Here is a 15,954-nt window from a genome sequence, read left to right as displayed (position 1 = left end):
GAGAAGAACAGCACCCGCACCTGCACCTCCCCCCACCTCCACCTCCCCCCACCTCCTCCTCCACCTCCCCTACATCCTCCTCCCTGTAGCTCACCTCCCCCCACCTCCTCCTCCTCCTCCAACTCCCCTACATCCTCCTCCCTGTAGCTCACCTCCCCCCACCTCCTCCTCCACCTTCCTCACCTCCCCCTACCTCCACCTCCCTCTTCCTCACCTCCCCGCACCTCCTCCTCCTTCATCTCCCTGCACCTCAAATAATGATTTACTGGCTTTACAATGGTTGTTATACAGGCACTTGGTTCATAGTCTAAAATGATATTAAAAAAACTACTCCAATCTCTAAAGCAGCTTGTACAGAATGTTATATTCCCAGAGCCTGTACATATGGCAAGTTAGATTTTATAGCATCTATTCACAATTAAAAACATAAATATCAGTTTTTAGATCTTTCTGGTACTTATTTCATTGAGCTCAGCAGTCTTAAATTGCAGACACTAGAGGAAATAGTTCCAACAGAAAATAAAATGAAATGCAATGCTTTAACTATGAATATATACACATGCAATCTCTGGCGGCGTAGTGGCATTCAACTGCTTTAGAGCCAGTAAAAAAAATAATAAAATCCCTTAGACTATTAACTCCGTATGCCCCTATACCTGTCTGTGTTAAACTGGCAGATTGTCTGAAAATGAACGATCTCTTTAATCCAAGATGGGACACTCACGTCTGATTATTGGAGCGTCATCTCCACCTTGTGGCGAAAACCTATACGGACACCGGAGGGAACTATGAATAAGGTGAGAGCAAAAAGATTCGAGACCTCAAGACACTGCCTGAGGTCAGCCTGACTTATCCAACTTGGAGACTAAAACCACAAACAACAATATAGTTTCACATAATATTAATAACAATAAAACGACATCAAGTTAAGTGAACAGAAGGTGGCGCTACAGTTATAGGAGCATGTTTTTTGCAACGCCATAAAATGACTCCTTCCGTATGTTGTTTTCAGTGCCATAGTTCACAGGTCGCGGAAAGGTTCTGTTTTGGTTTCGACTTGCTATGGCGGCTGTGAGTTGGTTTGCATGCAGGCAACTGCCTCGCATCGCGTCCCAGTTCGGTCGGTACCTGAGGCGGACTGGACCGCTCCACCCCGGAGCCCCGGTGCGGAGATTCACGCCGACTCCTCGCTCGCGGATCGCGGAGAAAGGTTCATGGGGCAAAACGCGGATACTGGAGCAATCTCATTTGACAGAACTCGATAAGGCGGATGCACTGGTAAATAGCTAGAATTATTATAAAAAATGTAAAAGAGAAAAGTAACTTTTCTGGCAGTGCCATGTTTCCCGTAATAAAGGCTGTATTTGCTGCCTCCTCCGTGAGTAGCAGCCTACGTTTGTTGTCGTAAATCTGTCTACAGCTGCAAGTCTGACTGCAGCCATTGAAATACGGTTAACCTTTTTTTGTAAATTAAAAAAAATAAAATAAAAAAAAATACAAAAGTGTTTCTGTAAGTGTGTTGGTAGTATGCTGCAGTGCTCGATGTTTGAAAACATCCACGGATGATGAACAATATAGTTAAGTGGTTACGTTATCAAGCTGCAAAAATCATGCACCTTAGCCTAGTTAGCAAGTGATAATGTTACCTTAGTGCGGTGCTGTAAGATAGCTATATGTGTGACAGTCTAAAAAGCTCGCCGTCTAACATGATTACTGCTGTTTAAGATGGATGGATACGTCCGAATCTATTCTCTGTGCTTTGCATTTAGATTAAGTTTTGATAAAGCCATTTTTACATTACATTACATTACATTATTGGCATTTGGCAGACGCTCTTATCCAGAGCGACGTACAGTTGATTAGACAAAGCAGGAGACAATCCTCCCCTGGAGCAATGCAGGGTTAAGGGCCTTGCTCAAGGGCCCAACAGCTGTGCGGATGTTATTGTGGCTACACTGGGATTAGAACCACCGACCTTGTGTCTCCCAGTCATTTACCTTAACCACTATGCTACAGGCTGCCCATTTCAATCAATTTTTTAAATCCCCAATTATTGTTTCTGCTTGAAAATGTACAATCTCGCATTCATGCGACCTCTGGAGCGTGAACGACTTTGCCAGCTTACTCCTCTGTCATAACCACTGTTGTAGAAGTAACGTTAAACATGCTTTTCACCAACGTAACTTAGTTCACCACAAAAACTATTTTCTCGTCTAGTAAGCAGAGAAAGCGTGTTGCGCTAGATGCGCTAAAATGCCATTGCATCACTAAAAAAATAATAAAATAAAATGAAAAATCAGCCCCCTGAGTTGACTTACACCATTTACTTTAATGACAAAACATGAGTGGTAATAAACTGCTGTAACGTCAATAACTAATATAATTAAATTCTCGCAGACTTGTTTGCGCATAAAAAATGTCAAAGGTTTTGGCTGACAATTCTTTCATAATTATTTTACAGATGTTGAGAAAGTCCCATGAGACAGGTGAGTATTAAACGTCCACGTGACAGTCGATGTTTTGGTCTACTGATATAGTCTGGTGTAAATGAATTACACCAGTGAGCAATTTATTAGGTAGATTGTACACCAGCCTGTTGATGAAAATATTTGATCAGCTAATCATGTGGCAGAAACTAAGTGCATAAAAGCATGCTGACGTGGTCAAGAGGTTCAGCTGTTGTTCAGACCAAATGTCAGAATGGGGAAGTAATGTGATCTAAGTGACTTTGACCGTGGAATGATCGTTAGTGGCAAACTTGAGTATCTCAGAAACTGCTGATCTCCTGTTATTTCCATGCACAGTCTCTAGAGGTGGCAGAGAATGGTGCGAAGGAAGGTGACAGTAACACAAATAACCATGCATTACAACCGTGGTATACAGAAGACACTTGCGGGGCAGTGCCATGTTCCCTGTAATCTCTGAACACACAACATGTCAAACCTGTAAGTGGATAGGCTACAGCAGCAGAAGACCAATAAGTCAAAAACATAAGTCCAATAAATGCCTAATAAAGTGCTCACTGAGTGTATATAGTACAGAATGTTTTGATTTTGTATGCACACTGTGGAGGCCCTGTGTGTTATGCCGCCTAGAGCAGATTGCCTAGGACAGGAATCTCAAACTGAAATCCTGGAGGGCCGCTGTGTCTGCTGGGTTTTTCACGTGTTCCTGCACTCAAGTGCTTCATTTCAGTCATTGATTGGTTAAAGAGAGTGCACATCTTGTTTCCAATGTCTAAATTGTGGACTTAGGGCAGGTATGCCCCCTTTTGTTCTGCCCTTCTGTTCCTCTGTAAAGCTTCTTTTTTTCAAATTGAATTGAATTGGCTGCTGATTAAAGGAAATCTAAAAAATCGACAGTGACTCTGGCCATCCAGGAATGGAGTCTGAGATCCCTGGCCTAGAATGTTCCTACTTCAGTGACTTACACCTGTACTGTAAAGCAATGGTAAGCTGTACCCAATATGTTTGGCGGTACAGTTCAGCCACCCCTCAAATGAAGTTGGATTTTTGTTCCATGGTTAGAGGGAGTGGCCTTCTCTAGCTGCCACTTTATTTCCTCGTCCTGTGATGTCTTCTCCGTTAACATGGTGCAACCTCTAATTGTGTCCCCCCCGTTCACTTTTTTTCAGGATTCCTCTCCTGGTTCCGTAATGGCCTGCTAGCCACAGGGATAGGGGTCATCGCATTTGTACAGAGTGATGTGGGCAGGGAAGCTGCTTATGGTAAGAAGTTCTATCTTATATGTAGTATGTATATTGCGGTATTTTATGCCTTATTTTTGCTGTAAATTCAGCGACTATGATGTAGCGAAACAAATGGCCCCAGCTCTGTTGTGTGGCAATAAGGGAACTTGCATGTACTGCTTGTATAGATTGAGTCTGTTATAAATTCTGTGAAATGGTCAGATGTTCTCTGTAGCCCACAGCTACGGTCAGGGATCATGTAGCCTTGCTTTCCATCACTGCTGCTCTCTCACCTCCACCACAACCTCCTCAATATCTCCTGCCCTCCCTCCCTCCCTCCCTCCCTTTCCATCACTCACTTCTTCAGTACCAGGCTATTTACGTATGGACACTCACACAGATTAAGCTTAGTCCTGGACCAAATAGAGTTTTGTAGGGAGTCTCCATTAAAAATTTAGGTTAATTATTAACCGGGCTTAATCTGTGTCTGAAACTGGTGCTTTACCCGCATGTGTACCTGTGCCCGTGCCCGCATTTGTACTTAGGACCGCATTTGCGCACTCGAGCAAAGCCCTTACCCCCACATTGCTCCAGGGGCCCAGTTTGCATCCCTGCTTAGTCTAATCAACAACAAGTCCCCTTGGATAAATTGCGTCAGCTAAACACTGAATCATGCGTGATCGTGCGCCGCTCTTCCTCCCGCAGCGTTCTTCATCCTGGGCGGCGTGTGCGTGTCGTTCGGCGGGGCGTCGTACGTGAGCAGCCTGTTCGCCCTGCGGCGCACCATGCTGCTGTCCGTGCCGGCGGCTCTGCTCCACAGCCTGGTGGTCAGCAGCGTCGCCCTCTTCTGGCTGTGCGCGGTATCGCTGTACATCGGCCGGCTGGAGGTGGAGATCATCCACGAGGACGAGGAGGACGACGGCGAGGGCGGGAAAGGCCAGGACAAGTGAAGGGGGGGGGGGGGGTCTGGGAGCGGGGGGCGCGGGGGGGCACCCGACCATCGGAACGACCATCGGCGCTTAAGTGTGGGGAGAGGAACGATGGTCCTTAATGTTGGGGAGGTGCTAAGTCTTCTACGAGATGACTTTCTGTGATGGTTGTGTGCTTTTGTGGGTGTCGGGGGTGTGCTTGCGTGTTGTGCATGCGGTCGTGTGCGCGTCTGTGTGTGTTTTTGCGTGTGTGTGCGCGCAAGTGTGTGTGTGTGTGTGTGTGTGTGTGGCATGCGAGTGTACAGGACAGTGGTATGAAGACGGTGGCTACACTTGTTTTAAGTTTACTGTATTGTATTTTCTCTAAACATTTCTCCGGTTGCTAGTGATTTAAATACGTTAAAAACAAATGCATATTATGTGAAGACAATATGATATATCAGCATGGCTGTTTACCAGACAGGGCAGTTTCAGTCAGTGTCTGACCAAAGAGCTGGAAAGGGTTGGGGCTTTTTGTTAAGCTTATTACTTCTATTTGCCTGCAGTTGAAAAACACTGGCTGCTAGCTGACTGAATTTGTGCTGCTGCCCTGATTCTGAAGGCCCACTCCGTGACTTCCAGTGAACAGCGTCTGTGAATTTAAAATGTCATTATATCCGCTGTGATAATTGAGGAACTTTGCAATTTTGCAACATGTAAATTAGCTTTGCTAATTTTCATCAGAATTCTGATGCTGCCTTGCAGTGTGCTAGCGCTACCAGAAATAGAAGGCCGTGTCTGTGTCTGTGTCTGTGTCTGTGTGTGTGTGTGTGTGAGAGAGAGAGAGAGAGAAACAGAGGAAGTGGTGTGCGGTCAGTACTGATTTGCCTCTGACCTCTGGAAGGTCTCTGTGGCAGTTTAAAAACTCACTGGAATTTATTCTCCCAGCAACTGATCCAGGGTCAGGTTACTCGCCCCTTTCCTGACCCTAAGTCTCGTGTGAAGCAGATGCTGAACTGGGGTCAGTGCTCAGGGGCAGACTATTAACAGCCATCGGACACAAGTCAAGTTTGGGCTGCCGCACTAAGTCACATGATTCTGTGTTTGCAGTCACACTGACCAATCAGCAGCACTTCCAGTGTCAGGTGGGAAGCAGACAGCGCACATGTGCCACCAGTTAGGTTGTACATGAGCCATTCAGCCTGTCCTCTTGACATACAAGTTGATTTTGTACTGTCTGATGCAATATTTTACAACCAGACCAAAAAAAAAAAAGCATGAGTTTCTTGGGTTTAAAACTGCAAAATGGCACTTCCCGGAGGGTTTTGGATAGTAACTTTGAACTGGCTTGATACTAAGTTTGGAGATTGTTTCCCTGCTAGGCTGTTGGCATATAGTTAATTGCCTGGACCCATATAACACCTCTCCTTTCTTTGACATGCTATATTTATGCTTGTACAATGGGCTCTATATCCTAACCATAGTACTATACGCATATGTGAGATTTCTCGCCATTTCCAGTGACATTTAATTTACAACATTGTTTTTGTGTTCGATCGTTCTTTTTTTCCCCGTAGCATAATTTTAAAAGTTCGGAGCTCTTAAAGAGAAACGTGCGCATTGCGATCGCGAACCTCGTTCTTGCGTGCTGCCGCGGCGCTTGGCGGGAGCGAGCTCCTGCAGCCTGGCTTTGGCACGGCTGAGCGCGGGAGGCTGGCCTCGTTCCAGCGCCGCCCAACAGAAGCCCTGTGTGCTGAACCCCGTTCCTGTAGGGTCACGTGTCAGCTCGCTTCCTTTCCACACAAACACAAGGCCCGGAGAGTTCATTAGCCATGCGCAGAGACACAAAGCTCCCAAACATCCCTGCAGTTCAGAGTGCACATCGCTGGTTAGGATTTATAGTTTGTTTTTTAGCAGTGTAAACAAACACAGCCTCATTTTATTTTCCTACATCCGTTTTTTTTTTCCATTTCTATTCTCTTGTATTCTAGGAATCTGCATCACTGTACTAAATATAAAATTAGGCCCCGTTTTCACATGATTTTTTATGCAGCATATATCCAATATCCTGGGGGGAAAGAAACAATACTATGTTGCATTTGTTGACTGGAATCCAATGTGGGTCAGAATTGTCCAAATCCAATATGAATGGTATTGGTATTGGTAGTGGGCCAGATCCAGCCTGTGTCCCTTCTGAATGGAAATTTACCTCTTACCAACATTTTATTGATGAATACCATCCCATAATAAGCCAGCAGTGGTCTAAAGACCCTGCTGGTTGTCTAGGCAGATGCTGCTGTGTTCAGTCTGAATGCATTGACATGAATAAGCAGCACTAAGAATCAAACGTCATCAGATATACAAAATTGCGGTTTGTGCGCTGTGTTGGACGTGATTATAAATGGGGCGCAGTTAGACCCAGTCAGACCCAGTCAAAGGCTGTGCTGATAGAAGTGGTGATGTGCAAGAAGCCCGTCACCGTCAGGCTGTGATGCTTTTTTACCCATAAACCGCCAACTGGAGAGAGACATGCAATGGTCAAACGAGGCAACAAACCTTTAGCCTTGAGCTAGAGAAATAAATAATTTTGGTGTAGAATGACTTGCATCAGTTGGGGCTGGTCCACATGATAAATTCTAAATCCCCTGAAACCATGAATCAGTAAATCACAAAATAAATGTTAAGAGCAAATGTTTATTTCGTTTATTCTTGGATCCACGGACAGTATGCATCCTTGGCTATTATCAGAAATTACACCAGATGGCGCTGTGTTGAAGCAAATCAAACGTGCTGATCTCAACTACTCTGCTCAACACCGCACACATTCGCGGTGTGTTGTTTTGGTTATATTTACTACTACACAGTCTAGTTGAGTCTTTAGTTTAAGCAGTCATTAGCAGGCACGATAAAATGTGACATTTTTTCATTTGTGCAAAAATTCAGTGTACAGAGTGAATTATTTTGATTCTGTGTATAGTTTTTTGGTGTATTTGTTTCTCAGTTTTTTGTCAGTAATGTGTGTGCAACACTTTGCACGAGTTTATTCTACAATCTGATGACTACGATTTTTTCACAACCCGCTGTGATCGATGGTCAAATACGACTAAGTGCGAGTGAGTGTATAGTAGCACGAGAGTAGGAAGGTGTCTTAGAAACTGATGTCATATTCTGAATAACCAACCATAGAGGAGTGACAGCAATAATAAATGCCTTTTTTTGTCAATATTTTATGTTGTTTCTTTGTACTTAATGCTTTTTTTTTTCTCCGCTGTAGGCGGTGGTTGAATGCAGCTTTGATTAGAACGTGTTGTTGAAAACCTATAAGAACAGACGAGTTTGAATATCCTAGCATGCCACTTGTTTATGGAATCATTAATATTTAATTTAATAAGGGCTCAGTAGCTGGGATTTACCAAGGAATAGGGAGAGCCATAGCAGTTATGAAGAGATGCACTCAAGTTCAAGACATGATCGTGCATAATGAGCTTCTTTTGTTGGCGAAATCAATGTATAATCCATTCAACGCTGAGTGGTGTGTTTGAATGACAGAGAAACCATTAGATTGAATGTTATTATTTTCATTCATAAGTACATTCATTGTTGAATGACACATGAATGGTTGAAGCAGCCGTTAAAGTTTGCCAGATTAAAAGCAAGATTAAGTCAATGAAGAGCGGTCAATACAACAGCAAAATTGCAACCAATTTGACAGGGATAAATCTTCAGGCAAGCAGTCAGGTTTTGGGTGAAAAATAAGCACCCAGGATGAATGCTATTGATTGGTGAGAACAGATGAAAACACATTTTGTGCGGTTTACTTCCTGTATAGGGCTGCCTGAGGACACAGGACACAATTTCAGGACTTTTATTTTGATAATTGTGTTGAATGCGTGCATTGGGGTTGTGTGCCATGTTACATGTAAAAGGATTATGTTCTTTTCTGTCTCATTTTATTCAAGAGAAATTGTCGATTTCTGCATGCTTGTCAGTGGTATTTAGTGTACACGGATAAAGTGTGTAATTACCTTATGTACATAAATCCTGTACGTATAAAGCCAAATATGAGGAAAATAATAAACGTGTGTTTTATTTTGTCTTGTCTTGATTTGTGTGTAAAAGCAATAGGAGCACTTCTAGACTATGTTCTCTCGCTCTGCAGAATGTTGCCATGTGGGAGGCAGAGATTGGCCAAGCACAAAGTGGATCTCACACGGATATATGTGTGTATGCACACACACACACACACACACACACACACACACACACACACACACACACACACTGCATAGCTGGTTCAGCTGGAGGGAAAAGGTGAATGACCTGTGGTCTAGGCTCTGCTGTTGGATTGCAGTCCCAGTTTGCACCCCCCCCCCCCCCATTAAGCCGTGCCACCCTTGAACAGCGACAGCGCTGGCCACGCCACCAGGTGAAGGGCTCTGACAAAACCCAGTTGCTCGTTAACATTCCGGAACGTTCCGGCGGCTGTGTTTTTAACGCTGAGGGCTTGCGGTCGATGATGGTGGGCCCTGTGGCTGGGGCAGGGGTGAGGGGTCCAGGTTTCGGGGGGTGGTGGGGATAGCGGTGGGGTTTCGGCATTGGGTCTGCCTGCCGCATAGCCCCTGGCGCTGGAAAAGAGGGTCATTTGTAGGCCCCGCCAGACCCCACCGTCTCAGGACCCCGGAGCCCCCCCCCACGCCTCCTCGTCTGTCTCACCTCCCTGGCGGTTTTTTTTTTTTTTTTTTGACGCATTGAGTTTTGTCATTCCGGGCGTGTGCGGGTGCAGTGCGGGTCTCTGGCCTCCTCTCACTCAGGCTGCGTCTGACTGCGCAGCTCCACTTTGCATGCAGGGCGTCTGCGGGGCCCGTCTGTCTAAAGGGCAGACCAGCCGCCCGCTCTCCCCACTGACTCACGCCGCCGCCCGGGCGTGGCCGTGCATGCGCCTCACGCACAGGGACGCACGGCGCCGGGGTGTCAAGCAGCTCCATACGTGACGCCCAGCGCGATGCCGGCCCCGCAGGCCACGGACGGGCAGAGCGCGGCTGATGCGCTCAGGGCTGAACGCCCCTGGTTGTTTTCACCATGGCTTCTGGATTCCGCCATACAGACTTCAAGGCCGCTATGAATTACGAGACCCGTTAATAGGGCACCTCATTAATATACCACTCAAGGAAGAACACATCAAAGGTTGTGTCGTGTGTGTGTGTTGTGTCATGTTGTGTCCTGAAATTAAAGAAAATACTAATAATTGAACTTGTGTGGTGACTCCATCTACTCATTTCTATTCAGATACATTACTTTTCCCCATCAAAAGGGCAGACACGGCAGAGCCTTATGAGTGGAACCTCTAGAGTTATCTTGGGTAGCAACAAAACAAAAATTAATTTACAAGAAAAAAATAACGCGAACCTACAGCTAGAGGGCTATTGGACCCTCTTCCGTGCCTGCGCGCACAACACGCGCGCCCGCCAGAAAACATCTTTTCCCCAACAACTGCTCGCCGGCTCGTGTTTAGTATGCGATCGCACAGTTGACAGGAGGACCGATTCCCACACTAATGAACTCAGCCCTGCCAGCGGAATGTAAAGTAGGATTTAACCTGACTTCAATGTCACCGGCTCCCTTCACCTCGAAAGCCGCCGATAGCAAGCTGCAATCGCGAACTGATCCGCCGTTTCTCAGTCTTTCTCGGAGTTTGGCTTCAGAACGGACTAGCCCTACGTACTTCAATGTCGCCGGAATCTTCTATATTCTTAATGGGACTAAAGGGTTTCAGAGACCGACGTGTCATAAGGGTCGCATAAGGATTCACACTGGATAAAGTAGCCGTAGCACCAGGCCCCACAGGCAGGGGTATTGGTTCAAATTGGAGTAGCGCTTGTGTTTTGGATAAAGAATAGCTACTGCCTCGGTCGTTTAAAATTTCAGCAACCTGGCAGGAAGAAAGGTTATTTACAAAGAGTGAAACGTAGGCTGTCGGACAAAAGCGATACATAATTCACACGCCAAGACACAAACATCATAAACCCAGCACTCTTAATGGACCATGGCCTTCCACCTGTTCAATAGACCCAAATCATCGATAACATATTGTAAGTTATTCCAGTTCAATCATACTTGTATTATCCTTTGCATTATCAATTGTTACATTTTTATTTCAAGTAGCAAGTATCAGTGTTATTTTTCCTACTTTAAAATATTTTCCGACTGAAACAAAATATGACCAACGTGGATTTTTAAAAAATGCTACCATGTCACATTTTGTTACCTGACCTACATTGCTTCTTAGACACACCTAAAATAAGTTAATAATAACGGTTAGTGAAATTATCATTATATTTTGCTTCTCAGAGTCACTTGAAATGTGGCAGGTAAAGCTGAAAGGCACAGTATTTCAATCTCAAGTTTAGGTAAGCTAACGTAGATCATGGTGATTGGCTAGCGGGACAGTCACATCATTTGGCATTGGGTTTTAGCTCGGAATCTAGCTCGGAAAATTCGTAAATGAAAAAAATAATGTTGACCAAAAGTATTTGGCTCTCTGGATTACCACGCCTGTATGCACATTATTAACGTTACCGAATGTTAGCTAATTATATTGAAGGTAAATAATAATAAGAACTATTTTTTGCTCTGATTGTATGTGGTGCCACAGAGATTGTGAGCGATAGCATAATTTCCTTCACTGGTGAAACTAACATTAGCAGAACAGACGAATGTCGGCACCGCTGGAGAATATCGTATTGTCTGTGGCCTTCATAGTGTTAACATAAACCGTTAACACTAGTACACAAAGTAATTTCTTTTTTCTTTTTTGTAATATTTCAAATACAAGTGTAACGGATAAATGGGAATAGAACTGTACTAAATTTAACAATGCTTTTCCCATCAGTTTAGCCGAGGCAAACCTTCTTGCAAGTCGTTTTTTTTTTGTTTGTTTTGAATCTGCTTTTATTGACCACGCCTGCTTTACCGTCTGTGGCCTTCTTACAACATATAAGAACAAGTGAGACGTTGGTCATGGATTTACAAGTGCTATGCATTTTTTCACAATTCTGTACAAGGAAAGCCACTGGATATACAGTAAGTGCTCAGACACATTATGCAGAGGCAGACCCCTGGAATCCCCTCTCAAACAGAAACTGCCCACTCAACCAGCCTCTTCACTCTTGGAGCTTGTTGTAAGCCAGCAAAATCCTATGGTAAAATTTGCTGCAAATTGGCTTGGTCCTGTAGGACATTTTTGTAACCCCCCCTCCCCCCTCCCCTCCGCCCCACAAACCCAACAGTTTCATCACACCCCCACCCACTTCCCCCTGGTGACAGCAAGGTAGTTTGAGAAATATGGCTGAAGTATCTTTTCATGATAACAACTCCTGTCCCGTAGCGTCTTCACACATATGTCCTTCATGAGATCAGTGTGCAGGAGGTAAGTTCTGAAGTACAAATACAAAATGAAGCAGTTTTTTTTTTTTTCTTCTTCTTTTCTCTCTGCGATGGCTTCATTGAGCCTGGCCCCCACCCACACCCAAGCCCTGCTTCCCAGACTAAGAGAGCCTCAGCAAACAGGAAGTACAGGGCGCTCTTTCCAGTCGCTTATTTTTCACTTCCTATCTCCTTTTCCTTCGCCTCACCCGGAAGTCGATTGAGGTCCGCCATTTTTAAGGAAATTCCAACCCCGTGAGTGTTCCTTCTAGGAGCTAGACATAGAAGTTAGGAGGCCCACAAACCTTTCATTAGCAAGGAAACAGAAGTATTTTTTCGGAATGTGTGACGTATAAATGATCAACCTGTGGGTCCACCTCTCTCCATCTGCCACATTATTATATTACATGACATTATTGGAATTTGGCGGACGCTCTTATCCAAAGCGACCTGCCATGTCTGTAACTGGCGAACTGACATTTGAAGGAGCAGGGAAATTCCATTTGCCTGATTCACGTTTTCTAGATTGACTCATATTCGCCTACTTTACTCGCTTTGTTTTACCTTAGAAAAGGAGCAAAGACAGGAAAAAGGAGGTGAAAAATAAGTGATGGGAAAGAGCCCAAGGCCTGATTTTACGAGGAAATAATCCCTCTGAGCTCAAATTCACCGATTCCCCCGCCCCACCCTCATGTGACCTGCCCGACAACCAATAAAAACACTGAAGGAGGAGAACTGAACAGAGGTGTGATTAATGTGCTTAAAGAGTTTCATCACTGCTCCCCCGTGCGAGCACGGTGTCTCTCCAGCCCCTCGGCCTGTTATGTTCACACTGGAGTCTCTCCAGCCCCTCGGTCTGTTATGTTCACACTGGAGTCTCTCCAGCCCCTCGGTCTGTTATGTTCACACTGGAGTCTCTCCAGCCCCTCGGTCTGTTATGTTCACGCTGGAGTCTCTCCAGCCCCTCGGTCTGTTATGTTCACGCTGGAGTCTCTCCAGCCCCTCGGCCTGTTATGTTCACACTGGAGCCTCTGCTCTCCGGAGGACCCCTCTCTCAGTCTGGCCCTGGCCGTTGGGCTGCCGGTGTGTTCGTGACATTCGCAGTATGTACATTATGGCTTTTCTCAAATGTCAGGGGTGACGGGGAGATGAGCGCGGCCGCCGGGCCCGAGGGCGGGGAATGATCCTCCCGCGGGGTGGCCCTTCCCACAATGCTTAGCATGGCAGACGACTGTAGCTGAGAACCCTTCCTGCTTCTCGCTGTCCTTGTCCTCACTCCCTCCCTCGCTCTCCCTCCTCCCTTCCCTCTATCCCTCTTTCCTTTTCCACTCTGCCTCTATTTCTCCATCTCTCTCTGACCTTCCCTATCTCTTCAGCCCCTCCATCACTCCATCTCCCGTTCCACTTCCACCTCAGTCTCCTCATCTCTCGCTTTCTGTCTCTCTCTCCCTCTCTCTCTCAGTCCTCCTCTGTCCCAGCAGCCCCCCTCAGTCCGTTCAGGCAGAAGGGCAGGGCGGGGGGGAAGGGCGTGTCGGAGGGGGAGAATCCGCTGAAGGGGGGCAGGCCGGCGATCCTCTGCAGGTGGGGGAAGAAGGCCGGGGGGTGGTGTGGGGGCTTGGGGTGCTCCGGGGCCAGTCCCTCAGACAGGGCGTGGGCGTGGGCGGGGGGCAGCTCGGCGGGGGCGTAGCGAATGGTGCTGGGGGCGTACAGGCTCTGGGGCCCCTGGGGGCCGAGGGCCAGGGGGTGGAAGAGCACCCGCCCGGCCCCGCCCGCAGCCAGCCTCTGCAGCAGCTCGAAGTCCGGGCCACGGGCCCCAGGGAGGCACCTCTCGTCCCGTCCCAGCGGGGAGCCCCCCATGGGCGGGGTCAGGCCAGGGGAGCCGGGGGAGAACAGGCCCTTGGGGGCCTCGCCTCCCGGCGGGGTGAGGGTGGAGTCGGGCGGGCTCTCGCCGTTGGGGGTCCCGCGCAGGGAGGGGTGGGAGTGCGAGTGTGCGTGGCCCCACCGCGGCCCCGGGTGGCCCGACACGGACGTCCCAAAGTCCTGCTCAGTCTTAATGCTGGGCACGGGAGGGGCCACTCCCTTCAGGTGCTGGATCACCGCCCGGCCGTTCTGGATCCTTCCGCCGGCCCCGAGCGTGAGCTCTCCCCCCGTCGGCCGCCCCAGCCCCTCCTCGCGCTTCACCTGCTTCCTGTGGGGGCCGCGCTCGCCCCCGCCCTCGCCCCGCTCCCCCTCGCTGTCGCTCCCCAGGTCGGAGGAGGTGGACTGGCTCTCCTCCCTCACCTCCCGCAGCTCCTCCCGGAGCCTCCGCGCCTCCCGCGCCCCGTCCTCCGAGCGGGACCGCCACGTCCTCTTCCTGCTCTCCTCCGATTGGCCCTCCGAGGGGTGGGGGAAGGGCTCCCTGGCCTTTGACCCCGGCGCGCTCCTCCCACTCAGGCATTTTGACGGCCGTGAGACGGCGGCCCCTGAGATGGGAACCACACAAATCAAATTATAATCCTGACATTTCAATTATTGCCACTTATTATGCCTACAGTGGAGCAAAAGTACTGATAATATGGTATTCAGAGCTGGCGGTGTGGTGTTTGTGGCCCTAAACATGAATGTTGGTCTGGTGAGTATTTTTTACCCTTTGTGATATTTATAGACAGCAGGGTCTAATGTTTACCTCCATTAGAAAAAAAAAACTTGGTTGGAGTCAGGCCCAATTGTTTTAACAGAAAATGTATTGGAAATGATTAGGTGTATTTTGCATATTCTGCACAGCACACTTTATTTAGAGTGGAGCTGATGATTAGAGACATGAACATTTAAGTAGACCAGACTATGGCCCAGGCCCAAGCCAAGATTGTAGTCCAGTTGTAGTCTTCCATGAGAGGACCACAGCTGGGAATTGTAGTTCTCTTGGAGATGTAGACACTGAATTATCAAGACTACAAACACTGCATACTTAATGCTTGCAAAGGTAAAGGTCAATGCAGCAAATACATTTTTGTTGGAGCCATAAGAAATGTAAGGTACTAATAACCCTGCAGGTTGTAGATTTAGCCACCACTAGGTGTCAGAGGAGAGCAGCTCTTTTGAGATCAGTTTGATGCTGCAGTCATGCTGATCTAACAAAGAGCACATAAAGCAGGTGATGCCATATTAGGCATCCTTGGTGTCATATTAAAAAATTAGATAATGAAAAATAAGAAACCTGTGCTTGTTGTAATTCACGCGTAGTTTTCCAGACTGATAACAGACTGGATACAGTGAGGATGTCAGGACGTGACAAGCAGGGAAATCAGAAAGAGATGATGCAACGGAAGTCCTGTTTTCGTCTCTGTTGTCACGTGGCTATGTCTGTGTGTGTGTTTTTTTTATGTGTCCTTCAACATTTGCAGTGAATATAGGGCCAGTTTCTCAGACACAGATTAATCTTAATGGACTAAACTGAGTTTTGTAGGGAGATTATTATCATTGAAGATTGAATTTAGTCTAGAACTAGAGGTGCATAATGTGTCAGTCCAGTCAGGGGAGTGGCTGGGGGGCCCGTAAAGAGCAGACGGTGAAGGGGTTTATTTTGGGGCGGGGGGGGGGGGGGCGTACCCTGGGTCTGAGGCGGGGCGTCCCGCGGTGGGGGGGTCGCTCGCACGCGCTCACTCCGCAGAGTCTCCGGCAGCTGGAGCAGATCCACCGCCGTGTCCGGCAACTCCGTCCGGCTGGAGAGAGAGGAGGAGGAGGGTGTGAGTAAGATATGAGTGAAAGAGAGAGAGTATACAGGAGAAAACGGAATGAGAAAAAGAGTGGGAGAGAAGAAAGATCAACAGGAAGGAGATGGGAGAGGGACATAGAGACTTTAGTTGTTGCAGTAAAAATCAAATGATAATGCTTCTGCTTTCATTTTACCCAGCCTCTCCATAATTAGCCAGCATTGCAACCAGCAACTCCATTTAG

At 47.2% G+C, this 15,954-nt stretch overlaps 2 protein-coding genes across 3 annotated transcripts in view; one reads left to right on the top strand and one right to left on the bottom strand.

Annotated features, from left to right (window-relative positions):
• The first annotated feature begins 1,033 nt into the window (after positions 1-1,033).
• Positions 1,034-4,638, top strand: tmem160 (transmembrane protein 160). The gene is made up of 4 exons (XM_061216337.1): positions 1,034-1,278; positions 2,462-2,486; positions 3,635-3,727; positions 4,394-4,638. Exons 1-4 carry the CDS (start codon positions 1,063-1,065, stop codon positions 4,636-4,638), a joined length of 579 nt encoding a protein of 192 aa, XP_061072321.1. The 5' UTR covers positions 1,034-1,062.
• An 8,838-nt stretch (positions 4,639-13,476) lies between these two features.
• Positions 13,477-15,954, bottom strand: part of npas1 (neuronal PAS domain protein 1) — a 40,110-nt gene continuing 37,632 nt past the window's right edge. For both annotated transcript variants that reach the window (XM_061217484.1, XM_061217483.1), the window contains exons 11-12: positions 15,607-15,719; positions 13,477-14,480 (exon numbers count right to left, since the gene is read on the bottom strand). In XM_061217484.1, the coding sequence (XP_061073468.1) occupies positions 13,477-14,480; positions 15,607-15,719 (1,117 nt within the window). The remainder of the gene's footprint in view (positions 14,481-15,606; positions 15,720-15,954) is intronic.

Source organism: Conger conger, chromosome 13 (genome assembly GCF_963514075.1).
Source record: "Conger conger chromosome 13, fConCon1.1, whole genome shotgun sequence".
Taxonomy (NCBI): domain Eukaryota; kingdom Metazoa; phylum Chordata; class Actinopteri; order Anguilliformes; family Congridae; genus Conger; species Conger conger.
Note: the sequence above shows the minus strand (reverse complement) of the source record. Positions and strands in the feature narration are given on the sequence as shown.

Excerpts from the sequence above, each read along its gene's own strand:
- tmem160 (XM_061216337.1), top strand. The coding sequence starts at position 1,063 with ATGGCGGCTGTGAGTTGGTTTGCATGCAGGCAACTGCCTCGCATCGCG. Across the intron at positions 2,487-3,634 it reads GAGAAAGTCCCATGAGACAG|GATTCCTCTCCTGGTTCCGT; the intron begins GTGAGTATTAAA and ends ACTTTTTTTCAG. Across the intron at positions 3,728-4,393 it reads GGGCAGGGAAGCTGCTTATG|CGTTCTTCATCCTGGGCGGC; the intron begins GTAAGAAGTTCT and ends TTCCTCCCGCAG.